The following is a 27,007-nucleotide window of genomic DNA, read 5'->3' as shown; positions in this document are numbered from 1 at the left end:
GGAGTAAGTAGGAATTGGACAGGAGATTGAAGCCAAGATAGTATATTGGAATTTAAAATTTCAGAGGTCTGTTCTCTTTTATTGTAAAGACCATGTTATGGCTGTGGGAGTGTAATGCTGATGAAAAATATTGAAGTAAGAGAAGTTCAGAAATGGTGGGAGTATGTTGTGATATGTATATAGCCTGTTGTAGATGAGGAAATTACCTGTGATGATGGTAAGAGTTGGGTTGGAGGGGAAAGTGTAAACCAGACAGGTAGATGAACAAGGAGATCTATCTATAGATGGCAATAAGAAGACAGGGTTCAAGCCAGTATTGTAAAAATGGGGAAGGAGGGCGGTTTGCGTGGGCAAGGACCACCAGGGGTTTTTCTTTTAAAGTTTGTTAATATTTGTTATTGGTGGTATGAATATTGGATTGGGCAAACTTCTTTTTTAAAGGGACAGATAGTAAATATTTTAGACTTTGCCATTCATATGTTTCTGTTGCATATCTTTACTTGTTTGTTTTTATAACCCTTTAAAAATGTAAAAACCATTCTTAGCTCATGTGCCTTCCAGAAACAGGCAGCAAGTGAAAATTGTAGTTTGCTGTCCCAAGGCTTATACTCATTAAGAATTTTCTGTTTCCAACTGTACTTTTCTGTGACTTATCAATGATACTTTACTTTGGAAAAGTTAGTAACTATTTTAGTTATTAAGTAACTATTGAGTAACAGTAGTTTTGGAAAATGTTAAGGAGATAAATATTCATTTTTAAAATACTGTTGTATTTAAAATACTGTGTAAAACAACACTTCTTAGTATGGTAATTACTTTTACATTTCTGAACAAAATTTTTACTTTTTTTGCGGTGGATTCAAGTTGAGTCAGCAGATACTGGAGTTATTTGAAGCATGTCAGCAGCAAGTAAGTGATTTAAAGAAGAAAGAACTGTGTCGAACACAGCTGCAGAGAGAAATTCAGCTGTTATTTCCACGTATGTTTCCCTATTTTGCATGCCCTTTGTATATGCATTCCTACTTCAAATATTAAATAATACCTTATAATTCCATTCTATTTCTCTAGAAAGCAGACTTTTTTTGGTTGGGTCCTCTTTAAATGGATTTGGTACCCGGAGCAGTGATGGTGATTTATGCCTAGTTGTTAAAGAAGAACCAGTAAGTAATGAAATATTTATTGCAAGTGTTCTTCTTATGTTAAGTCATTCAAGAAATTTCATATAAAAATTGTTGAAGAGGCGTGCCTTGGGTGGCTCAGTTGGTTAAGCATCTGACTCTTGATCTCAGCTCTTGATCTTAGCGTTGTGAGTGTGAGCCCCACTTTGGGCTCCATGCTGGGTGTGGAGCCTACTTAAAAAAAACCAAAAAAAAAACGATTAAAGGAAAAAACTTGTTTTGTTTTAATTAGTTCTTTGGATTCTCTCTTCATAGTAATTCAAGGAAAGTCAGGAAATGCCTTTTCTTTTATTTTTTTTATTTTTTTTTATTTTTTTATTGTTATGTTAATCCCCATACATTACATCATTAGTTTTAGATATAGTGTTCCATGATTCATTGTTTGTGCATAACACCCAGTGCTCCATGCAGAACGTGCCCTCCTCAATATCCATCACCAGGCTAACCCATCCTCCCAACCCCCTCCCCTCTAGAACCCTCAGTTTGTTTTTCAGAGTCCATTGTCTCTCATGGTTCTTCTCCCCCTCCGATTTCCCCCCCTTCATTCTTCCCCTCCTGCTACATTCTTCTTCTTCTTTTTTTCTTTCTTAACATATATTGCATTATTTGTTTCAGAGGTACAGATCTGAGATTCAACAGTCTTGCACAATTCACAGCGCTTACCAGAACACATACCCTCCCCAGTGTCCATCACCCAGTCACCCCATCCCTCCCACCCCACCCCCCACTCCAGCAACCCTCAGTTTGTTTCCTGAGATTAAGAATTCCTCATATCAGTGAGGTCATATGATACATGTCTTTCTCTGTTTGACTTATTTCACTCAGCATAACACCCTCCAGTTCCATCCACGTCGTTGCAAATAGGAAATGCCTTTTCTTTTAAGGCATGTGCACACGCACAAATATACATAACAGGGATTTTAGCATTTATTTTTAAGTTGTTAAGGTAAGATGGCTTCACTGTGTTTGCTCTGCCTCTATTTTGAAATGTCATTGGATTGGATATGTTGCCAGGATGCAACAAGAAGAGTATGTGTCAGTATTATTTTGATAATGTTTCCTTTCCGTTTGAATTATCAATGATTCTATTTTTAATCTTTTTTTCCCCTTTAGAAATGCTATGGGGTTTGGAGTTCTTATTTTGGGAATACAAAAAGGGATTTCACTGACTTTTAAAAAAAGACTATTGTGATTGAATATATTTTTCTGTGATATTTTGGGTTTATTTTTATTTTTATTTAGCAACCAAATTTTGTTATTTAGTTTTATGTTTGTTTGAATTTCCTGTTAACTGATACTCTTGTGTGACCTTAATACCACAGCAATTGGTGTTCATTAAGCTAACTTGAAGCAATCTCTTTAATATGCTGAGGTCTCTTCTGAATTACCAAAGATTAATTTCACTATAGTTTTAATATGCTTTATTACATTCCACCTCTTTAAAAATACAAAAAAATCTACTGAATCATAATATATATTTTTATTATTTTTATTATTTCATTAACAAAATTGGCTTCTAGTTACTGCAAATCAGAAAGAGATTTATTCCAGGAAAGAAACTGACATGTTTCTAGGCTTTGAAATCATGTAAAGGAAAACTTTGAAAAAAAGCCTCGGAAATAATAAACATAGTAAAGAATACTAGACTTTTAATTAAATCTTTCTCTCAGAATTAGAGTTAGACTCTACCCAGCCACATCCTACTAATCCTCTCTTGTTCATATGTTTGAATCATGTCAGAACTTAGAGTGAGACACCATAGATTTGAACCTTACCCTTAAGAAGCTTACAATCTGTTACAGAAAGTTAAAATTCTGTTTGTTCTTTTTTTCTTTTTTTTTTTATTTGAAGATTTTATTTGAGAGAGAGAGAGAGAGAGACAGCAGGAGGAGGGGGGATAAGAGCGGGGGCGGGGGGTAGAGGAGTAGAGGGAGAGGGAGAAGCAAACTCTGCTGAGCAGGGAGCTTGGTGCGGGGCTCAGTCCCAGGACCCTGGCATCATGACCTGGGCTGAAGGCAGATGCTTAACTGACCGAGCCACCCAGGCGCCCTCTTTTGTTTTTCTAGGAGAAGATTGCTTTATGTCCATTTATACTAAAGTTAAATGACGTATAAGGCTTTTAATATTTTTTAAATTTTGCCTTAAGTTTATGATTAGGAATTGATTTAGGAATGTTGATGTGAAAGACAGCATTAAAGTTGACGTTTTCTATAATGTAATTTAATGTATACTGAAAAATAACTCCGAAGAAAAGTTTACTTTGTATGGTTTCTCTTTGATGAGAAACATTAAGAAAATAAAACACTAAATTTAGAAAGGTAATGAAAAAACACTTTATTTTTAACTTTTCAGTGTTTTTTTCAGGTAAATCAGAAGACTGAAGCACGGCATATACTCACCTTAGTCCATAAACACTTCTGTACTAGACTTTGTAAGTTTCATATGCCTCAAGTTCATATGTCATCTGACGTAACTATTTAATATGTCTCTCACTTTATTTTCTGGTAAGAGTTGTTTATCTGGTCAGGATAGGTATAATATGGATCCTTTTTTTCCAAATGAATTCTTTTTAACTCTTGATTAGAAAGATAACAATTCTTTGAGTTTACTTAGAAGATAATCCCACTGCATGCACTGGGAATTCAAATATATATAAGCTTCAGTTCTTTTTCTCAGTAGACTATTAGGGAAGCCAAAGCATGAATATGAATAGCTGTAGTGCAGAGTATCTGTGAAAAGCCAAAAGGGTGATACAGATAAAGTATTCATGTGGGGAAGTGAGAATTTCATCTGTTTTGCAATGACATGCAGTTTATGACGTCACATTTTAAAAATAGAATCACTGAACATGAAGCCCGTAAATGAATTACTCCAACAAAAAGCAAAATTATTGACTTAGGCCATTTTATTATAAGATTTTATTCTTGAATAAGTGAGCTAAGTGGATTTTAATCTACATGTTAAGCCATCTCAAATTATTTTAAATTTCCACAATATTGTGGACAGTTTAAGTCACTCTACCTATGTGATGTTGGAAAGAGCTGTGTCCATTTATTCAACAGATACTCCTATGTGTCAGGCTTTGGCCTGGAAAATACAAAGTCAAGTGACAAGTTATTGCCCTGGATGAGTTATATCTATTGTTGGAGAGAAATAAATGAAGTGATTTATTTTAGTGGACTTAAGTTTTCACATTTGTGAAGTAAAGGAGTAATTTATACCTTAAATGGATTTTCCATAGCTCTTATTAGAATAATCAAATCTTAAAAACAAAGGGATGTTAGAAATCATCTACTTCAAAAGTATTTTTGGTTGTTATTTTTCATAGTTAAGGAGAATGATGATCAGTGGGTTTAGTAATTAGCCTGAGGAGTATAGTTTGTTTGTTGCTCTCAGAACCTGTACCTGGAACTTGCGACTTTTAACTCTTAATCCTATTTTTCACTGAAGCCTCATTGAATTCCTGCACACAAATTCTATTTGAAGCTTGACGTATTTTATGATTTTGGTGGTAAAAGCATTATAACAGGAAAAATTATCATTTTTAAGTCTGGTATTATGCTTTTCTTTAGTTACAGCATTAGGAAATTGTTCCTTTGGGAAAAGTTTGCAGTTTCCTTTTTTTATATATTCCTGTATTTTCCTAGTTTTCTATAATGGACATGTATTATTTTCAAAAAAAATTTTTAAAGTTTGATGGAATAAAAATATGAGTACATGTATTCTTCCACTTAGAGATCATACTTATTTAAATGTATCACTGCCCCATGTATCATGTGTAGGCCTTTCCACATTAACGACTCTTTATAAATAGGATTTTTATGGCTGCCATAATATTTTGCCTTGTGCTATACTAGAATTTAGCTATCCTCTTGCTGCCAGCCTAGATATTTTTCATGTGTATAATGCTGTGATGAATTTCTTTATGACTATTACTAGATATTAGATGACATTTCTGAATTTTAATATAAATTCCTCTAAATGGTATTGGAAGTTTCAGTCTTAGAAGAATGTGATAATGTCCTTCCTTTGCTTTCTTATCAAAGACCGTTAAATTGTTTTAGTTTAGTAAAATACTATTTTTTAAAAATGTGCATTGGAACACTATGAATTTGAGAAACATTTACAGGTATTCACATTATCTTTTATCCTTCAGCTGGCTACATTGAGAGACCTCAGCTGATTCGAGCAAAAGTGCCAATTGTGAAGTTCAGGGATAAAGTCAGGTAAGTAATTATTGAATCTTTCTTTTTCAGTTGCTTTAGATCATTTTTAGATGTACTTTTGATGGAGATAATTAAGGAATGTATGCTACAGTATAATTGCTTATCTTCATCAGTTTTTAGAACTGCTTGATTTGGTCTTTGAGATGATTTTTTGGAATAGTCTGAGCAATTTTTATGCTTACCTGTACTTAGTTATTCTGCTTGACATTTTGAGTGTTTGAAACTATCCGTATTAAAGAATATGTATATATATTTACATTTCACATTTTTAAATGATCTCTTGCCTTTTGGAAATGTAATCACTCTTCAGAACATATCTTAACTGATGAAATTTATGTGTATTTTGAAATTTGATGTGTATTTCTATCAAGGGGGTTGTTATAAATGTAATTACATCTGTTGGTACACTCTACCAGCCTGGGTTCTGAAATTGTTATGGGCATGGGGATTGGAATCTTTTATATAATATCTGAATGTAAATAGGTGTTGACTATTTCATTGGTTAAACAAGATTTGTTGTTTTCTAAAGAATAGATAGCATTGTTAAATTAGATTTTCTAGTCCAGTTTTATAAAAGTAATACTGAAATTGTTTACATAAATATAAGTGCAAATATATACATACTTGATCCTCATTATTCATGGATTCTTTACGAATTTGCCTACTTGATGAAATTTATTTTGTAACCCTCCAAATTAATACTAGCTGCATTTTCATGGTTATTTGTAGACATGTGCAGAGTGGAGAAAATTCTGAGTCATGAAATGTACAGGTTCCTAACTGAGGTTAAACAATGTAACAGTCTGCCTTCTTGTTTCACCTCTTATACTGTAAACAATTATTCTTTTCACAGTCCAGTTAGTGCCATGTTTTTTACATTTTGGTGCTTTTTATGAGTGCCTTTGCTGTTTAAAATGGCCCCCTGGCATAGTGCTGAGTTACTGTCTACTGTTCCTTTGTATAAAGCTGTGATGTGCCTTATGGAGGAAATACATGTATTAGATATGCTTTGTTCAGACATGAGTTACAGTGCACTTGGTCATGAGTTCGTTGTCAGTGAACAAGTTGTCTTTAAATGGAAACACATAAAAAAAAAGTTAGGTTTTGATCGATTGATGAAAATGTTTTGACTGAAGGCTTGTAGAAACCTAATCCCCTAGGAGCAGTGGTTTTGTATTCACTAATTCAGTATTTACAGTGACGTTATAGAACATAACTACTGCAAATAATTACAATTGACTGAATATATATATTTTAAACAAATCCTTAGATATATGCCTGGCTCACACCTTCCCCTCCATTCATCCAAATATCCATCCAATCTATAAATATTTATTGAATTTTTACCAAATACTTTATAGGGAGATAAACTAAACATAAATAAAATTATTAGCTTATTATAATCATTTAAAAAAATATATGGTTGTAGTTGTAATTATATAAAAATTTTATTCTTTCCTTTTTTTGTAGTTTTTTAAATTTTTTAATTAAAAAAAAATTTTTTTTAAGTAGGCTTCACACCCAGTGTGAAGCCCAGTGTGGGGCTTGAACTCAGAACCCTAAGATCAACACCTGAGCTGAGATGGAGAGTCGGATGCTTAACCGACTGAACAAACCAGGCCTTCTCTTTTTTTTTTTTTAAGTTTTAAATTTTAATTCCAGTAATGTTAACATACAGTTATTTTAGTTTCAAGTGTACAATATAGTGATTCAACAATTCTGTGCATTACTCAGTGCTCATCATAATAAGTGTACTCTTTAATCCGATCACCATTTCACCCATTCCCCCCATCCCCCTCCCCTCTGGTAACCATCTGTTCTCTACAGACAAGAATCTGTTTCCTGGTTTGTCTCTCTCATTTGTTTTTCCTTTGCTCATCTATTTGTTTTTTTATTCCACATGAGTGAAATTATATGGTATTTGTCTTTGTCTTTTTCTGAAAGACTTAGTTCACTTAGTATTATTATAAATACTCTTGTAGCTCCATCCATGTTGTTGCAAATGGTAAGATTTTTTCTTTATGGCCGAGTAATATTCCTCTGTGTGTGTGTGTGTGTGTGTGTGTGTGTGTGTATACACATACATACATGTAGATGGGAGATAATATATATATCCATTCATCTTTTGATGGAAATTTGGGTTGCTTCCAAACTTGGCTATTGTAAATAATGCTACAATTAATATCAGGGTGCATATATCTTTCAAATTAGTGTTTTTGTATTCTTTGGGTAAATATCCAGTAATGTGATGACTGGATTATGGGGTAGTCCTATTTTTAATTTTTTGAGAAACTTCCATACTGTTTTCCACAGTGGCTGCTTCAGTTTGCATTCCTGCCAACAGGGCACAAAGGGTTCTTTTTTCTCCACCTCCCTTGCCAACACTTACTGTTTCTTGTGTTTTTTTATTTTAGCCATTCTGACAAGTGTGAGGTAATATCTCATTGTGGTTTTGATTTGCATTTCCCTGATGATGAGTGATGTTGAGCATCTTTTCACATGTCTGTTGGCCATCTGAATGTCTTTGGAGAAATGTCTGTTCATATCTTCTGCCCATTTTTTTTAAATCGGAATTTGTTTTTTGGGTTTTGAGTTGTATAAGTTTGTCATTTGTAGATATCTTCCCCCATTTAGTAGATTGTTTTAGTTTTGTTGATTGTTTCCTCACTACGCAGAAGCTTTTTATTTTGATGTAGTGTATTTTTGCCCTTATTTATCTTGTCTCAGGAGACACATATAGGAAAATGTTGCTATGGCTGATGTGAGAGAAATTACTGCCTGTGCTCTCTTCTAGGATTTTTATGGTTTCGGGTCTCACATTTAGATCTTTAATCCATTTTGAGTTTGTGTGTATGGTGTAAGAAAGTGGTCCGGTTTCATTCTTTTGCATGTAGCTGTTCAGTTTTCCCAACACCATTTATTGAAGAGACTGTCTTTGTTTCATTGCATATTCTTGCCTCTTTTGTTGAAGATTAATTGACCACAGAATCGTGGGTTTGTTTTTGGGCTCTCTGTCCTGTTCCATTGATCTGTGTGTCTATTTTCTGGCAGTACCAGACTGTTTTGGTATCTGCAGCTTTGCAGTATAACTCGAAATCTGGAATTGTGATACCTCTAGCTTTGTTTTTCTTTTTCAAGACTGTTTTGGCTATTTTGGGTCTTTTGTAGTTTCATACAAATTTTAGGATTATTTGTTCTAGTTGTGTGAAAAATGTTGTTGGTATTTTGATAGGGATTTCATTAGATCTTTAGATAGATTGCTTTGGGTAGTATGGACATTTTAACAGTATTTGTTCTTCCAGTCCATGGGCATGGAATATCTTTCTATTTATTTGTATTGTCTTCAGTTTCTTTCATCAGTGTTTTATAGTTTTTAAAGTGTAAGTCTTTTGCCTCCTTGGTTAAGTTTATTCCTAGATATTTTATTCTATTTTTACAATCCCATTGTAAGTGGGATTGCATCTTAATTTCTCTTTCTGTTGCTTCCTTATTAATGTATAGACATGCAATGGATTTCTGTACATTGATTTTGTATCCTGCAACCTTACTGAATTCATTTATCAGTTATTGTTTTTGATGGAGTCTTTCGGGTTTTCTATATATAGTATCATGTCATCTGCGAATAGTGAAAGTTTTACTACTTTACCAATTTGGTTGCCTTTTATTCCTTTTCCTTGTCTGATTGCTGTGGCTGTGACTTCCAATACTCTGTAAAAATGGTGAGAGTGGGCATCCTTGTCTTGGTCTTAGGGGGAAAGCTTTCAGTTTTTCACTGTTGAGTACGATGTTAGCTGTGGGTTTTTCAATATATGGCCTTTGTTATGGTGAGGTATGTCCTCTCTAAACCTGTGTTGTTGAGGGTTTGTATTATAATGGGTGTTGCACTTTGTCATGTGCTTTTGCTGCATCTATTGAAATGATCGTATGGTTTTTAGTCTTTCTCTTATGGATGTGACGTGTCACATTTATTGATTTGCAGATACTGAGCACCACCCTTGGATTCCAGGAATAAATTCCACTTGATTGTCATAAATGACTTTTTTAATGTATTGTTGGATTTGGCTTGGTAATATTTTGTTGAGGATTTTCACATCTATATTCATCAGAGATATTGGCCTATAGTTCTATTTTTTTTGTAGTGTTTTTATCTGGTTTTGGTATCAGGGTAATAGCAGGACTTATAGAACGAATTTGGAAGTTTTCCTTTTCTTTTATTTTTTTGGAATAGCTTGAGAAGAATACATATTAACTCTTCTTCAAATGTTTGGTAGAATTCGCCTGTGAAGACTTCTGGTCCTGGACTTTTATTTGTTTGGAGTTTTTTGGTAACTAATTTAATTTCATTGCTGGTATAATCAGTCTGTTCAAATTTTCTGTTTCTTCCTGATTGAGTTTTGGGAGGTTATATGTTTCTGGGGAATTTATCCATTTCTTCTAGATTGTCAAATTTGTTGGCATATAATTTTTCATGATATTCTCTTATAATCCCTTGTATTTCTGTGGTTGTCGTTATTTCTCCTTTTTCATTTGTGATTTTGTTTGAGTCCTATCTTTTTTTTTTTTTTTTTGACGAGTCTGGCTGAAGGTTTATCAATTTTGTTGATCTTTTCAAGGAAGCAGGGCCTGGTTTCACTGATCTGTTCTATTGTTTTTTTTTTTTTCCTGAGTTTTTATTTCATTTATTTCTGCTCTAATCTTTATTATTTTCTTCCTTCTACTGATTTTGGGTTTTTGTTCTTCTTTTTCTAGCTTGTTTGGGTGTAAGTTTAGGTTATTTATTTGAGATTTTTATTACTTCTTGAGGTAGGCCTGTATTGCTATAAACTTCCCCCTTAGAACCACTTTTGCTGCTTTACAAAGATTTTTGGTCATTGTGTTTTCATTTTCGTTTGTCTCCATGTATTTTTTGATTTCCTCTTTGATTTTTTTGGTTGACCCATTCATTGTTTGATAGCACGTTATTTAATCTCCATGTATTTGTGCTCTTTCCAGTTTTTTTTCTTGTGGTTGATTTCTAGTTTCATAGCGTTGTGGTCAGAAAAGATGCATGGAATGACTTCGATCTTTTTTAATGCGTTGAGACTTGTTTTGTTGCCTAATATGTGATCTGTTCTGGAGACTGTTCCGTGTGCATTTGAAAAGAATGTGTATTCTGCTGTTTTAGGATGGAATGTTCTGAATGTATCTGGTAAATCCATCTGGTCCAATGTGTCATTCAGAGTCACTGTTTCCTTGTTTATTTTCTGTTTGGATGATCTGTCCATTGATGTAAGTGGGGTTTTAAAGCCCCCCACTATAACTGTATTACTGTCGATTATTTCCTTTATGTTTGTTTTTAACTGCTTTAAGTATTTGGGTGCTCCTTCGTTGGGTGCGTTTCTTTTTCTATTTAAGATTATTATACAAACTTTTTTCATCGTTAAGTGTTCTTTATAAACACCATTTTATATTTTCTATACAGATGTTAAAAAAAAGAAAGTCTGCTTCTAACACCCAAAGTTAAATGATGTGAACATTTTGGTGTAAAACTTTCAGTCCCTCTTCTATACATATGAATGCATAAGAGTTTTTAAAATTAAAATTGAGATTATACTTTTTTATTTAATCATATGTCATGGATATTTGCTTATATCATTGATTATTTTCTGGCTTCAGTTTAAATGGCTTTACAGTAATATTTCACAAGTGAATATATTGTGATTAACTTACTTATTCCCGTTAGAATAAGCATTTTGTACATAAACTTTTTTCCATATATATAAGATTAGTTTAGTATTTCCAGAAGTAGAATTTGAAGCAAGTACTGTGGATATTTTTAAAGCTCTGAAATCATATTTTTGGAAAAGTTTTTAATTGCAAACTGGTTTCCGTCTGTTTTTTCCTCTTTATTGAGTTATACTGGTTTCAGTGTTAGCCTTTCACAGATGCAATTGAAGAATGTATCTCCATTGTTTCCATAAGTTCCCAAAGGCAAATATATATGATATCTGAAGTGTTAATACTACTATCTGTTTTTAATAATATGCATGGTTGATTGAAAGATTATAGTATTTCATTTCCCAAAACAAGAAAATCTGAATTGGTAAATTTCCATTTTTATGATTAAAAGTTCGTAGAAAGGAATTTTGTTAAGTTTTTATTTTAGGCAGTCTTTTCATAGAAAAACTCAGTGTGCAGAAGAAGTTGGGCCTCATAATGTAATTTTCATTAATCTTTCCTTTTATTTTGGATTTACCCTTTCTTTGTAGATCCCATCATTATTGCCCTATTTTCTAAATTGTGAATTGCATGATATCTTTGCTTTCAAAGACGTAACCCTTCTGTTATGTGTTTGACTGTTCTTCCCAGATATCAGTAGCTAAATTTGGTATGATATTATAATTTATATCTTATTTATGTCTTATCCTTTTTGGAGGGAATATAATATATAGACTCCTTCTATTTTTTTCACCTGTACTTTATTTGGCATTTTATTTTATTTTATTTTATTTTTTTTTAAGATTTTTTTATTTATTTGACAGAGAGAGACACAGCGAGAGAGGGAACACAAGCAGGGGGAGTGGGAGAGGGAGAAGCAGGCTTCCTGCTGAGCGGGGAGCCCGATGCAGGGCTCAGTCCCAGGACTCTGGGATCACGACCCAAGCCAAAGGCAGACGCTTAATGACTGAGCCACCCAGGCCCCCCTATTTCTGTTGTTTTAAAGCAAATGACACTTTAATTCCAAATTAATTGAGACTATATAACTCAGTGGGATAACTTGGCCAGAAATGTTTTTGGTCACATAATTTTGTTTATCTGGACAGGACTGCAAAATTTTAAAATTTGTTTTATTAGGGATAATTGGAGCCTTAGTGTAGTACATTGTGGATCTTGCAACTGTAATCCTCTTTTATATTTTTAATATACACTAAATCATATGTACTGAGTATGTATTTATTATTTCTTTAGTGCCTCATTTTAAAGTATTTGGCCTTTGGGCTCATGCTATTTTTGCATCATAGGGTAGATGAATATTAATTTAGTTACTAGGGAGTTTGTTTCAAAACACTTGAGCTAATGTTTCAGAACACTTGAGCTAAAGTGTATTTCTTCTCTCTTTTTCATAGTTGTGTGGAATTCGACTTGAATGTAAACAATATTGTTGGAATAAGAAACACATTCCTTCTCAGAACTTATGCATACCGTAAGTTTTTTGTTTCCAAATAATAATCAGCCTTCTCTATCCTTCATTCTTTATTCCTTTTTAAAGATGTAATAAATACTGACATCTGTTTAAATATGTTTATGTATAGTGTCTTTTATTATATGTATAATATTTTGTTATACTAAAATTATATACTACTGGAGTTATAGGTCAATAAAACAAATTTTAATAATTAATAATTTTTAAAAGGTGACTAAGATACCTTTTAAAAGCAAGACACATTTATGGTGAACACAATGTTTAATAAATAGGGAGGCAGTGCTCTTTTTGTTATAGTTGGGAAATGTTACAAGCTTTCAAAGACACCATAATATTTCCTTACCATTTTTAAGTTTTAATTTCACTTTCAGTTGAAAATCGAGTTCGTCCGTTAGTACTGGTGATTAAGAAGTGGGCGAGTCACCATGAGATAAATGATGCCAGTCGTGGTACTTTAAGCAGCTATAGTCTTGTATTGATGGTTTTGCACTATTTACAAAGTAAGTATTTTGGGTTTTCCCCAATTTTTAAAATGAAAACACAGTTAAACTTCATTATGATGTCTTCTCTGTTGCCTCTGTCTTCAAAGAGCATTGTTTTAAAAAGTTCTTTCTAAGGCCTAGAAAACCATATTTCCTAATTTGTTGCTTTGAGCAAATGTTTTAGAAATATTATTCCCTGGAGGTGCCTGGGTGGCTCAGTCAGTTAAGCGTCCGACTCTTGATTTCGGCTCAGGTCGTGATCTCAGAGTTGTGAGATCAAGCCTAACGTCAAGCTTAAGTACTTTTTGGAAAGTACTTATGGCTCAAGCTTAAGGTTCTCGCTCTCCTTCTGCCCACCGCATCCACCGCCCCCCCCAAAAAAACCACAAATGTTATTCCCTGGAAAACATTATAAGGGAAGTTTCACTGTGTTTTTTACTTTTTGACAGTTTTTCAGTATTAACTTCTGTATTCAAAGAACTTTTCCCTCTGTATTGTTGACCCATTATGTTGAGGCACATGCATGTTCAGAAGGTCTATAAAAATAAGCTCAAACACTATTCATCGTGTTTTTTTATTTTTCACTTGAGACAGGATTTTCTTTTTGGTCAAAGAAGTTTTATTCCTTGTGAACTGGCATGGAGTTGTGGGCGAAAGCCTTGATATTAATGTAATAGAATAACCTTTAACAGGATGTCTAGGGTCTGATTTGTTCTGGGTTAATGATACTTCTATAGTTTAGAAAGCAGTGTTGTAATATTTATGTTCATATCCTTTGACTCAGTGTTATTCAGCGATTGCATTTCTAGAAATTTATCCAAGGTAATATCAGGGATGCAGGTATGGATTTATATATAAGGCTGATTTTCATGGTGTTTATTGAAATAACAGAAGGTTAGAAATAATCTTAAGTTTTTAAGAATGGGGTATAATTGAATTAATTATAATGTTAGTCACTAAAAATGATGCTTTTAGGATATTTAATGATATAAGAAAATACCCATGATACACTCTCATATACAACGTGATGCCAATTTTAAAAATAGTATCTGTATTAGAGTTTGTATATATATACATGTGTATATAAACATTGAAAAGTTATGTGCCAGAAATTTATCAGAGTTATTTAGGTTTAGTCAGATGTACTTCTTAAGTCGCAACTGAAACTAAAAAATGAATAGACACTAGTTGGGATTTAAAAATTAGATTTGACTACAGCATTTAACATGTCTGAACATCCATAATATGTGTCCTTTCCTTCCATTTTTGTGGGTTACATTAGAAATTTTAATTTGATTGCCTTCTTTAGAAAAATGTACATTAGGGATGCCTGGGTGGCTCAGTCTGTTAGGCATTGGACTCTTGATTTCAGCTCAGGTCATGATCTCAGGGTCGTGGGATTGAACCCTGAGTCAGGCTCTGTGCTTGGCAGGGAGTCTGCTTGAGATTTTCTCCCTCTTCCCCTTCTCTCTCTCTCTCTCTCTCTCTCAAATAAATAAATCATGGGGAAAAAAAAGAAAAATGTACTTTAATCACAGATTCCCCAAGGTGGTTTGGCAAGCAAGTTGAAAGTTCCGACGTTGGTATTTTACCAGTGTTAAGAAATCATGCTAAAATTTTATTTAGATTTTGTTAAATGCATTTTATTTTTGACAAAGTAGTCCCATTTACTGAGATGGTTTGTAATTAATAGCACTCTCATCAACTGTTTCTGGGTCTTTGTTAAAGGACCTCACCTATGCAGAGCTAAAGTATAACTGACTTATTTGGCATATTTAAGCTGCCCCTCACTAGAAGAAATTAGACTGAAATTAGTAGCCGCATTTTTTTTTTATCATACAGGAGTTTGCAAGATGTATTGAGCAGTTCCAGTCTGCCATAGTGAAGTAGTGTTTGTGATTTTGGCCAAATTATTCTACCTTTCTGGTCTTAATACTGTACTAAATACTAAATCTGTAACAGGAATAGTTGGATTGGATGGACCTTTAAGTTTCATTTAACTTCGTACATGCTTTTAATATCTTTTTTGCCATGAATAGAGAAAGATAGCAGTCTTCTGTATGTAGAAAGGTTGAAAAAAATTAAAGCATTTCCTAGGATGAATTTCAACAGTCAGTAATAGACTACATATGCTTGAAAGGTGACTGATGAAAGTATGAGGGGTAAAAACCCAATGAGAAGAGTTTTTAATGGCAATCTAAGATTAATAATTAATAAAAAAGGCAAAAGTATCAACTGGTTAGAAATAATGATACGAATGAATATTCATAGAATGTTTACCATGTTACCAGGTACAGAACTATCTTAGGCATTTAAAAATTATTCTTGAATTTTCAAAATTGTTGCTTAGTGTTATTGAAGATTTGCACTTTTTTTTTTAGTTGAATTTTTGATGAATCAGATTGGAATGTTTATATGTATAACTTTGCGGGAGCTTGACCAGAAAGCCCTCATCTGAAATGTAAGCAAAATCAAATCTTAACAGAGTAGTTATTCTGAAAGCATTATCAATTGATCAGATACTGCAGTACTAGGTTTTGTTTTATTTTGCTTTTGAGAGAGAAATTTAGAAGATTGAAGTCCAGAATTTTGAAGTAAAAATAGATGTTACAGCCAGATTATTCCTGAATGTGTGTTGCTTTGAGTAAAATAAGCATTTGAAAAACTACTGAAGGCTTTGAGGTTACTATGAGGATAGTGTTAATAAATAACTGCCACAATACACCAGTTGCTCTTAATGTGTTGGCCTTGAAAAACAAAAGAGCCAATTTTTTTTTACTGGCACAATGAGTTTATTCAAGAATAGCAGAGGAATTGCAGTTCAGTACAAGCAAACTGGTGACCCAACCATTGGCAAATCCAGAGAATGGAGGCCAGGGACTTGCCTTTATGGAGGAAGGGGAGGAAGGTGGAAGGGGCTGTTTTCACTGAATTCTCATTGGCTGGGCTGTTGCTGGGCAAGAAAATTATTTCTTCATCCTGCTGGGGTGTGTTAAGTAAACTTCTTCCTATTAGGGAATGCAAGGTACACTGTATTCCCTTTCAGGGCTTCCTCACACCACTATAAATGAGGTTTCTTTTATTTCTTTTCACAAGTGACTAGTGTTTTTAAATCTATAAGGTTGTCAGGCAAGGGATTTACTGAATGATATCCCTGCCCCCCCCCCCCAAATTTCCAAATTGCTTAGTTCTATTTACTTATTTTTTATATTATTTATTTAGAGACAGAGAGAGGGTGCATCTGAGAGAGTGAGTGGGGGAGGGGCAGAGGGATCGGGAGAGAGAATCTTAAGCAGGCTCCACACTCAGCGTGGAGCCCCATGTGGTGCTTGATCCCATGACCTTGAGATCATGACCTGAACTGAAATCAAGAGTCAGTGCTTAACTGACTGAGCCACCCAGGTGCCCCTCAAATTGCTTAGTTCTAAAGGTTTTTTGTCTATTGAAAGACCCTAACCCAGTGGTTAGTATTTGTTTTTCTCTTCTGGCATTCTAGTTATATGATTCTAGAATGAGATAAAATTTTTTTCTAATTCTCTATAACCTTTTCTTTATTATTTTTTAAATTATAATTTTACTTTACTAGGAGTATTCAGTGAGAAAGGAATTCAGGTTTTTAATTAAGTAAACTAATTTCTAGTAAGATTTTCTAGTTTGACTTCTGTATTATAGCAAAAATTATTAGAAAGTTATTAAAAACGTTTAAAGACTTTTAGAATTAAAGTAACTGGGGCTTGAGTTTATTTGTAGGATCTTCTAGAATTTTGAGCATTTGAATGCCTCTGGGAAAAAATATTTTTACTTCCTAAGAGTGGTTCCGGTAAGTAATAAGTTTTCCCCCTCAATCACATGCTGTGAACATTCCAGGGTATCATGGAATTTTATTTTATTCCAATTTCAACATGAGGATGAAGCATGATACAGAAGAGAAATTTAAATACTATGAAATAGGAATTTATACATTTATAATCATAGTTGGAGATTATGTAAGTTGGTAATAATGGTTGATTATATGTATATTAATGTATTCCAGAAGTCATTTAAAAAGGTTTTTGCTAAATTGCAAATTAAAGGTAATGATGGTTACTGAATTTACTTAATTATATACAATGTATTTCTAATTCTTAAAAACATAGTTTATAATATAGTATTATGTTTGGTCTTTAATCTTAAAGAAATCTTGAAAACACATTATTTGTATCTTACCATACTCAAGACATTGTATTTTACAGTTTTTTAAATTGTGAATATTAAGCACTTTGCCTTTCATGTTATTCCCTTTATACCATAATGATGTGAAATTACTGTTAATGCATTTAATGAGGTTGGATTTTGGTAAAGTTATTGGAGAATGAAGAATGACAATTAAAAAGAAAGTAACATATGAAGATAATAATTCCCTTATGTGAAATTTTTATTTTTTATAGTAAATTGGTATAAATATCCTGATTTATATTTCTGAACTTTGCTGAGGCCTTCTTTTTAAAAATTTGTGAAGTTGAAGATTTTTTTTTTTCAGTTTTTCTCCCCAATAGATCTGTTTCCTGAAACTATCTATATTTTGGTATTATTATTAGAATAAATTAAAAATAAAGGGACAATTATGATACAGCTGTTGTTCTTTCGTGATACAATATCATTGGACTGTATTTAAAAATTTTCTTTTTGTTAGCTACATCCATCTTAACAATGTTCATTCAATATCTGTAGAACAATCCTTGTCTTGCTTATTTTGTGTGTGTGTCTGATGTTGGACCGAATGATGTGTGTCCATTGATGGCCTATTTTTCTAAAACCATGTAAGGAACATTGGTTTACATAGAAATATACATAGTTTATTAACAAACCTTAAGTTATCAACTTAGATATATTTGGAATTTAAATTTTTAGGGATCAGAATTCACAAAATATATGGAGACTGTTGAATTTAAGCAGAAACCCTTATGCCTGGGGTGTAGCTGACAAATTATTGCTTTGTAAAATGAATTATGTGAATCACGGAAGCTTTAAACTTTTTTTTTTTTATAGCCCTACCTGAACCCATCCTTCCATCCATCCAAAAAATTTACCCAGTAAGTGTTTCTTATGAATTATTATAATACATATTATGACAAGTTTATGTGGAACTATTATATGCAGTATTAATGTGAATATAAAAGGTGTAATAGTTACCTTCTAAGTATATGATAACATTTTCTATATAGGCTGAGGAGTTTGCCACTAGCACATTAAAAATATTTCATATACTTTTTTGGAAGACTGATATTTTATTTGGTTATTGGCAGACAGTCTGGTCATTTATGTAAATGGTAGAATTTTTTGCATAATGCTCATGATTATCACTAATAATAATTAAATATACTCAATTGGTCAAGGCTCAGTTAGGCTCTTTCTAGTTTTCTTCATGCTATTTTCAAATACAGTTTTATAGCATTTCTTTAGTTACTCAGAAGTTTTCAACCCAATGTATGTATACTTTGAAAGTAGGGGAAAAGATTAAGAAGTTGAACAATTGGATAATCATTTTATCTTTCATTTGATTTTACCAAGTAATCCACCAAAAGAAGTAACATCAGTACACTCTTTGTGTGCTTAATATTAAGACTCCTGAAGTTAATTGGAAACATTAAAGAAGTAAAGTGTGCTCACTAGAAAAAGTTTGATATGTACTCAGTTTGAGTTTAGAAAAACCTAGGTAATATACATATTCACAATCTTTTATACTGTTGTTTCTTTTCCAGTTTTTTTGTGTTCTTTTTTCCAGAATTGTTTCCTTGTTTAATAGTCCTACTGTTTCTGTTTTCCTCCATAGTCATCCTTATTCCTGGTTTTATTTGGAAATAGTGTTTAAGCTGTTTAGAATGTTTAACCTTCTGAAACCGTATAATTTTGACCTGTTAGTTTTATAAACTTACAAAAAGAGCTGTTTTCTAAACTTACTAAAGAGTCAAATTGGAAAATGTAATATCTAGCTTGAGTGATCAATTTTCAAAGGACATACTTCTCTGTATCATAGAAAATATAAATCTACTTGACGTGGAATCTAAATTAAATTTAACTTAATCTTTGATAATTGAGAAGAACTGATGTTCTTGTTTTTGAACATGGGTTATTATTGTAATGCATACATGCAAGGTGCTGGATAATAAAAGGTTCACTGTAATAGAATTTTGCTGTGTAGTGGGGGCTTCCCAGTTTGTGGTGGGTCATCTGGTAAAGACATCTGTAAGAATCTTTTGGAATCTGGATATCTTATCCTCCTCATTTTGAAAACTAATTTCTGCTATTATGAAGAACTATTATAATGAATTTCAGTTATTGCTAGGGATCAGTATTTATGCTGTCATATACATAATGAAAATGAAAGTATCGGAAGGTATAGAAATAAAAGTAACTTGAACTTTTGGCCTTATCCTTGAATGGTTTTCTCCCTGCAATAAAGTATTGTTTCTTTAGCTTATACTGAAAGGTGGAAGATGATGACTGGGTGTTACTATTTCATTTTTTTGGCTCAATTTTTTTGTTAAGACCTAGGTTTCAGTATAGAAGGAACTATGTATATTTTTCAGCATACAAAGTATCTAATAGTTAAACTTATCCTTTAAAGAGTCTGTTATTCTGTATGGAACAGATGCTTTTACAGAAATCTCACTTAAAACCCTCGCTGCATGAACTCTTTTTACTAATACAAAATACTAATGAAATCTCAGCTTAATGCACTGTGCTGGAGAACAGAACAGACATATTGCTTTTATTATAGGATACCCGGGTTCTTACTGGTATATTCTAGTTTGAGGAGCCTCATTTTACTTCTGTTTCATGTTTCTCATTATCTAGCTTTCCCCCATGATAGAGTCCTGACTTCTTTTCACATATACCATCTCTCACCCTATACTCTCCACCCCTGTTTTACTAATAATCTTATTTCTATACCTGTAACAGGGAAATAGATTTAATAGTAGTCCGGCGCAAAGCCTTAAAAAATACTAATAGCAAGACTTGCTAGATTTAAGAATATCTTAATTTGCTTTCAGGTGTGGTTACATTATCATAAATATTTAAAGTACATTATTTTTACTATGAGGTTAATGCTTACGTGGGTAAGGACTTACTATCCACTCTACAGGATTTTAAATTTTATATGAAACCTGTAAGCTGATTGGTCAGTAGAGCACTTTTCTCAGTGGTCCATCTAATGGAACAAACAGATCAGCTTATTTCTTACTACTAATAACTGTCACTTATTTAGTATCTATTTTATGTCAGCACTCTATAAATATTATATGCATTATTCTTAATCCTAAACAAACTTGTATAGTATTATCCTTGATTCACAGCTGAAGAAACTGTCTTAGTTTACGGAAGGTTATATTATTAATTCAAGCTCTATAGTCACAAATTATGGATCCAGAAACTGACATTTTTAAAGACAAAATGATAGTACTATTCACTAATATAGTTTCTGTTGCCTATTACATTTTGTGTATATCTGATTGTTCCTATATAGATATACCTTTCTTTAAGAACAACATGTATGACAAAATTTCAACTTGTATAATAAGTTTGAGAATGACTTAAAACTTTATAGTAACAAAAAAAAAACCTTTGTTATTTTACAAGGGAACAAGGTTCTTTTAAATTTTGAGCTTCTCTAATATAGTTAAATAGAATTAAAAAATAGGATAAAAACTTTGGAGTAGAATAACATTTGTTCAATGTATTATGCTTTTTAAAGTTATTTTCATATTTTCTCAAATTTATGGTAATATATTTATTTTAAAAATGGGTATGGTATTTCAATTCAGTTAGGATACTAAATTAGGAAAGGAAAGAATGAAAGACTCTAACCATATCTTTATCTTCAAAAGCTATATCATAATATAGCATTATTATTTTTTTAAGTAATTATTCACTTTTATTTACTTATGTGACAGTATTTGTAGCAACACATTATCATTGAGTAGTGAATAAAAGAATATGAGGCTTACTGGGAAACTGGCATAAAGTCATATATTTATCTTTTTTTTTTTTTTTTTTTTTACAAAAAAGAACACTGAAATTAAAGTCACAAAACTCCTACTATGAACTATTAAACTTGAAAAATTCATTTCAGAAAGCTATGCCATTTGAATTCTAAAAACACAAGAGTCAAAATTACAACTCTCATTATTCCCCTAAGAAGCTGCCAAGCAGAGAGAGACCTTAATATTGAAGATTTCATATGTCATTTTCCAGCCTGGTATGGATGGTTCCATGGCAGAATACTTAAATTTGAAATAATAGTGGTACAAAGTCACTACTTGACCCTTTAGATATTGCAGTAAAATCTGGTTGCGGCACCACTGGCTAAAAACCATTAAGTCTTGCTGCCACCAATGACCAAAGGCACTTGGATAATCAAGAGTTCCACACTGGGCCATATGATAATAATATAGCATTATTATTACTACTTAATTCTTACCGACTTAAAAAAGCAACATGAGTGATACAGAGCAGAATATTTACTATTGAGTTAAAGCAATGAAGTTGAGAGAGTTTAAATATATAAACTTAGGTTAAGCTTATGAAGGGATCTTTATTTTAATGAGAGCATATTTTACCTAGATTTATGCTAGGTGGAGATTTATGAGACAACTTATATTTGTTTCTTTCCCTAACGGTATCTTCATATTCCAGAAAGCCATCTTTATAGTTATGAGATTAGGAATTCTGAGGATGTAGAGTTCCTCTGTGCAGTTATATATTGAAAATATATTAAATTTTACATATATACATATGTATACATGTATAGATATAGCAACTTTTTTCATTTTTAAAATGCATATAATATGATGAAGGATTTTAGTTATGTAAAACAGGCTATAAATGAATACCTTTGAAAAAGATGAATTTAAAAATTTTGATGAAGTCTGTTTTAATGATAAAAAACATTCTCTTAAAATTGATATTATTTAAATTTTAAAAGTTATAAGGAAGTTAATTTTGAAATAATACATTATTTCAGGAGGTAACCATACTGCATTATTGTATGAATTGTATAGTTATAATAATGATGCCTGGCATATACTAAATAATTAATATGTAGGTAATACTATTGCTGCTATGCTTTATATACATTGTATCATTTAATCCTCATTACAGTTCATGAGTACTGTTATTTTTCTTATAGATGAAGAAGCTGAACATTTGGAAAGCTAAGTAACTTGATTAATTTCATATAGCTAATAGGTTTCAAAGCTAGATCTGACTCCCAAGCTCATGCTCTTAACCACTTCATTATAGTACTTCTACTTTATGATACTTATGTTGATTACAAAACTTTAAAAGCTTTCCAAAAAAGCTTTCAAAAACTTTAAAAGCAAATATAATTTAAAGAATTTAATGATCAGTCTTTAACATGTTACCACCATATAGTGGTAATCTGCATACAATTAAGAAAGCTTGGTAGAACTTCAGTATATCATTTAGCTCTTTCTCTATTCATTCAGAACTCTGCTTAAGTACTCCATATCAGTTATCCTTTTCTTTGAGACCTTTCTCAACATTTATATCCAGGGCCTAACAATTCATATTGTTAGAATAGGATGTAACTTGGAGGTAGAAAACAGTCCTCCTTCAGTTAAGGCATATATCTTTTTTAAAAAAAATATTTATTTAGAGAGATTGTGTGTGTGTGTGAACACGGGGGAAGGGCAGATGAAGGGGGAGAGAGAGACTCTCAAGTAGACTCTGAGCTGAGTGTGGAGTCCGACACAGGGAGTCAGCTTCCCCCCCCCCCCTCTCCCTCTCATCCCGCTTGCCCACTCCCTGTCTCTAAAATCTTTAAAAAAATAGGGAATAAATTTATTGAGAGAGAGAGTGTGTGCCTATGCAAGCAGGGGGAGGGGCAAAGGGAGAGGGAGAGAGAGGATCTCAAGTAGACTCCGTGCTGAATGCAGAGCCAGACCTCAGGACCCTGAGATCCTGACCTGAGCCAAAATCAAGAGTCAGCTGCCCAGCTCACTGAGCCACCCAGGTGCCCCTAAGGCATGTATCTTTTTAAAGAACAGTTATCAAGTGAAAGTTTAGCCAATCTAATTTATTCCAGAAAGTGCTTAATTGTCCAAATTTCAAACTTTGAAGGTAAGATATTATGGCACAGATCAGAAAATAATGGAATTTGGCAAAAGATGTTTTTGCCATTTTTAGTAGGCAGTTGTGTGAGCAAAAAAGTGAGACTTTGCAGTTGTTTTTCAAGGGGTTGCCCATTAAAATTTTTCTTAACTTCGCATTGATTGAGGGAAGAAAAGGATGATACGTATCTTTAAAAATGTTAGCATTTAAATATCAATTGGAAAATGTTTTCAGGAATTAAGTTATTACAAATTTGGTTATTAGAGACCCCATATAAGATACACCCTTAAAAAGTAATAAAGATGTCTTCCCCATGTTAAAAACAAACAGCATTAAGTATCAGTAATCCCCACCTCAAATGATTTAAGAAATAGATATTACATTGTTCTCAGTTAAATTGGTTTTCCATGGATTTTGGTTGTAATTGCTTTGGCTTTTGGATTGGTCATTATGTATTTTCTAATATGTTAGCTTAAGTTTTGCCCACCCATATCCTATCCAAAGTAGTGTATATTATTCTTAAATACATATGCAGTAGGGGAGCTTCCTTTTTAAAGAAAATTGTTTGATGAAATTTTTCTTAAAGCAGAGAATCTTTCTGTAATGTTAATGATTATAAAAAATGGGGATTTCTGATGGTTAAATGGAATTTCTGTTAACTTGTAGCATCTTTTGGATCCTTTTTTTTAGTTTGGATTTCTCCTTCAGTTCTCCCCTAGTATGTATGACATGGCCCTTTTCGTATATGACCATGAAAAAGAATAGTGGCACTAAGAGGAGACTGGTCAAATTGTTGGCTCAAAGTCATTCACCATTTTAGTAGAGTAGGTCTTAACAGCTCTTCAATGTTAATTTACAACTGCTGATCTTTTTCTTTAACTTATTGAACAAAATAAAAATTTTAAAAGAGGTTTAAACAGTTTTAGATTTAAGGTAAGAAAATGACTCTTTTATTTTAGCATCAGTTAATAAATTGAATGCTTACTGTGCTATGTCGTAGAAGTCAAAATTAGTAAGAAGCTTTCAGAGTGGAAGCTGTTAAATAGTACCCACTTTTCTTTTCCTTGTCATTTGAACTTAGGTTAACCTTTTTGTTTAATTAGCCAGAAAATAATATTGAAATTTTACAATTTAAAATACTGTCCTAAGTTCAGTTTTACACTGAACAAGTAAAAGACAAAGGGTGGTAGAGGCAGTACGCCTGCTCTTCCTTCTGCTTCCACTCTTTATTATAAATTGAGACTTCTTCCCTAACTCCCCCTAGTCTTAGAAACAATTTAGATTTCTACTTAAGCCTCATAATGTAACACTAAATCTGCTAGAAGTGTAAGGGGAGGTCCGAAGTTTAGGAGTGTTAGCTTTATGAACTGTGGTTGTCCTCTGAAAGAAAGGTAATCACTTTTGGTAGTTAAAAATTATGGATAGAATTGTAGATAATAGGACGGGAGGGAATTTTTTATTTTCTTGCTCTTTTATTTTTCCTGAGGATTACCTTTAACTAGATGCACTACCCAGTGCATCTAACTGCATTACAGTTTAGTTATTTGGGGAGCCTCTGGTTTTTAAAGTTGGGTTACTAATTGAATTGATAACTGTAAACCCAAGGTTGATTTGTTAAGTTTTTGGGAACCTTAAGAATAGCTGTCATCCATTAACTAGTTGCTTTAAAAAAAATCTATTATTACTCTAATGGCAAAGGGGAATGTAGAAAACCTGTCTTAAGAGCAACTGTGCAAATTACCTTAAGAAGAGTGTTTTCTACCATTTGGATATGTATTACTTGAGAATCTCTGTAGTTCATTTAGTATGTTTTAGAGCCAGAACTTGCTGTTAATAGAGGAAGGATCAGATATGAATGGAATAGTTAGCAAAAAGAATAAGTACCCATTAGTATTCTTTCTAATAAGTGTGTTGTTTGGACGTGGATTACAAGCAAATGATACCTTCCCTTATGAATATTGTGGTAAAAGTTTGCTGAATATTGCTTGCTGCTTAGTTTCCTATCGTTCTTCTTTTCCTGCCATCTATGTCTTTTCAAGTTCAATTCATGTTGAATGTTTGTCTGCTCTTCCCATTAAGATACAAAATACAAAAATAAAACAAAAATTTAAAAATCTTAAAATTGGTGTAAGTACTATTCATATACTACTTTTATGGCCTCTAGGAGAAATTTTAAGTGGCAGTTAGAAAATGCTCTTACCTTATGCTTGGTACAGCCTTTATAAAGTACAACTGCTCCTTGTAGAGGCACTTCAGAAGGAGGAACATCTATAAAGAAATCTCTATGTTATTTGATGAAATCTTGGTATGTATAGTAAGGATTTATTTATGAGTTAAAAAATCTTCTGCTACTGTAGGCCTCTTGGTTAAATGCGTGATATACCTCAGCCAAGGTTTAGAGTGTCTTAGTTTTTTGGGTACTTTCTCGCATACTGCAAACACCGGTGAAATCTTTAGTGGAAGAAAATCTTCAAATTTCCAAACTGCCAACATAAAGAGGATTTCTTGTCTCTTCTTCAGAGAGCATTAGGTCAGGATTTGTAAAGTTTTTAGTGTGTGTTTTAAATGACTTTATATTTCCCCCTTTTTCTTTTTGACAGGAATCTTTTAGTCCTGCTGTACAGCTGCACCTTGTACATCAAGCTCCATGTAATGTTCCTCCTTACCTCTCGAAGAATGAATCAAATCTTGGGGACCTCTTACTGGGCTTTCTTAAATATTATGCTACAGAATTTGAGTAAGTGAAACATCAGATTGTGTTTTATTCATTTACATATGTGAATGCTACACTTTTGGTCAGAAGCTACAAACTTGTCCAGAAATGTGTAATTTATAAAATTTAATATCTAGTGATTAATTATTAGAAACTAAATAGATTTTATATTCCTATCTAATGAAAAATGATAGTTCAGTAAGCCCAGTTTTAGTTGATTGCAGTAGCCATCCTGTCTTATGTTTAGCTCCCTCTTTTCATAGTAGGGCTGAATAAATGTTTGTGTTGGCCATGTATAGGTGCTGTATAGTTTGAAACATCTGTTTTTAGGAAGTTAAGATTTATAGTAAAAAGCACAGCTAAGACAAACATGGAAAAAGATCTCCTTGATATCTGAATAGTTAGTATATAAAAATCAAGGAATACTCTCTTTCCTTTTTTTTCCCCTTTCTTCTGAGGGTGATATGTAAACATGGAACACTGAAGTATATAATTAGACTGGACTTAACTGAATGTTCCTAAGGGAGTTCTAGAAGTCCAGATAGAGTGGGGTTAGGAATTGCAGCTCTTCTGATCAATTTAGAAAAGTTTGAAGGGGGGAAAGAGAAAGGACTTAGGAGTTTTACAAAGTTAGAGGAGGAGGGTATGGTAACCACAGGGTACCATTTTGAAAAGATTTGGAGAGGGGAATAATAATAGCATTCATTATAAATTGTTATTACTAGCTGGGAAAAACTGTTCCCAACAGATTATATGTATCTTCTCATTTACGTACTAGCCATATGTTACAATATTATATCACGCCCATTTTACCAGTGAAGCATATATAGAGAGAGGTGAAGAAACTTGCCCTAAGATCACACAGCTAGTCAGGGGGAGTATTTCTGATAGTTTTGACTGCAAAATTAATACTCTTAACTATGGTACTTTACTGCAGTGTTGGTATTGCCTTATTTGCTATGATGCAGTAGCTCTAAAGAAACTTGACTCAGATGATTTGAAACATAGGGCATGAAAGAAGTAATGTTACTTAAATTCCTCAGTGCAAAGCTTTCATCAGACTGTGTCTGTTTTGTTTACAGTTTAGTCTCCATTACCTAGCCCACTGCCAG

The 27,007-nt window shown here is 32.8% G+C and overlaps 1 protein-coding gene across 4 annotated transcripts in view; it reads left to right on the top strand.

Moving 5' to 3' along the window:
* Positions 1-27,007, top strand: part of TENT2 (terminal nucleotidyltransferase 2) — a 68,071-nt gene that overhangs the window by 25,760 nt on the left and 15,304 nt on the right. For 3 of the 4 annotated variants that reach the window (XM_036098184.2, XM_078067139.1, XM_078067140.1), the window contains 8 exons: positions 865-979; positions 1,069-1,160; positions 3,531-3,609; positions 5,335-5,404; positions 12,511-12,587; positions 12,959-13,087; positions 18,098-18,141; positions 25,783-25,919. In XM_036098184.2, the coding sequence (XP_035954077.1) occupies positions 865-979; positions 1,069-1,160; positions 3,531-3,609; positions 5,335-5,404; positions 12,511-12,587; positions 12,959-13,087; positions 18,098-18,141; positions 25,783-25,919 (743 nt within the window). The remainder of the gene's footprint in view (positions 1-864; positions 980-1,068; positions 1,161-3,530; positions 3,610-5,334; positions 5,405-12,510; positions 12,588-12,958; positions 13,088-18,097; positions 18,142-25,782; positions 25,920-27,007) is intronic. The other variant, XM_078067141.1, reaches the window with a different exon arrangement.

Source organism: Halichoerus grypus, chromosome 2 (assembly GCF_964656455.1).
Source record: "Halichoerus grypus chromosome 2, mHalGry1.hap1.1, whole genome shotgun sequence".
Lineage (NCBI taxonomy): Eukaryota > Metazoa > Chordata > Mammalia > Carnivora > Phocidae > Halichoerus > Halichoerus grypus.
Note: the sequence above shows the minus strand (reverse complement) of the source record. Positions and strands in the feature narration are given on the sequence as shown.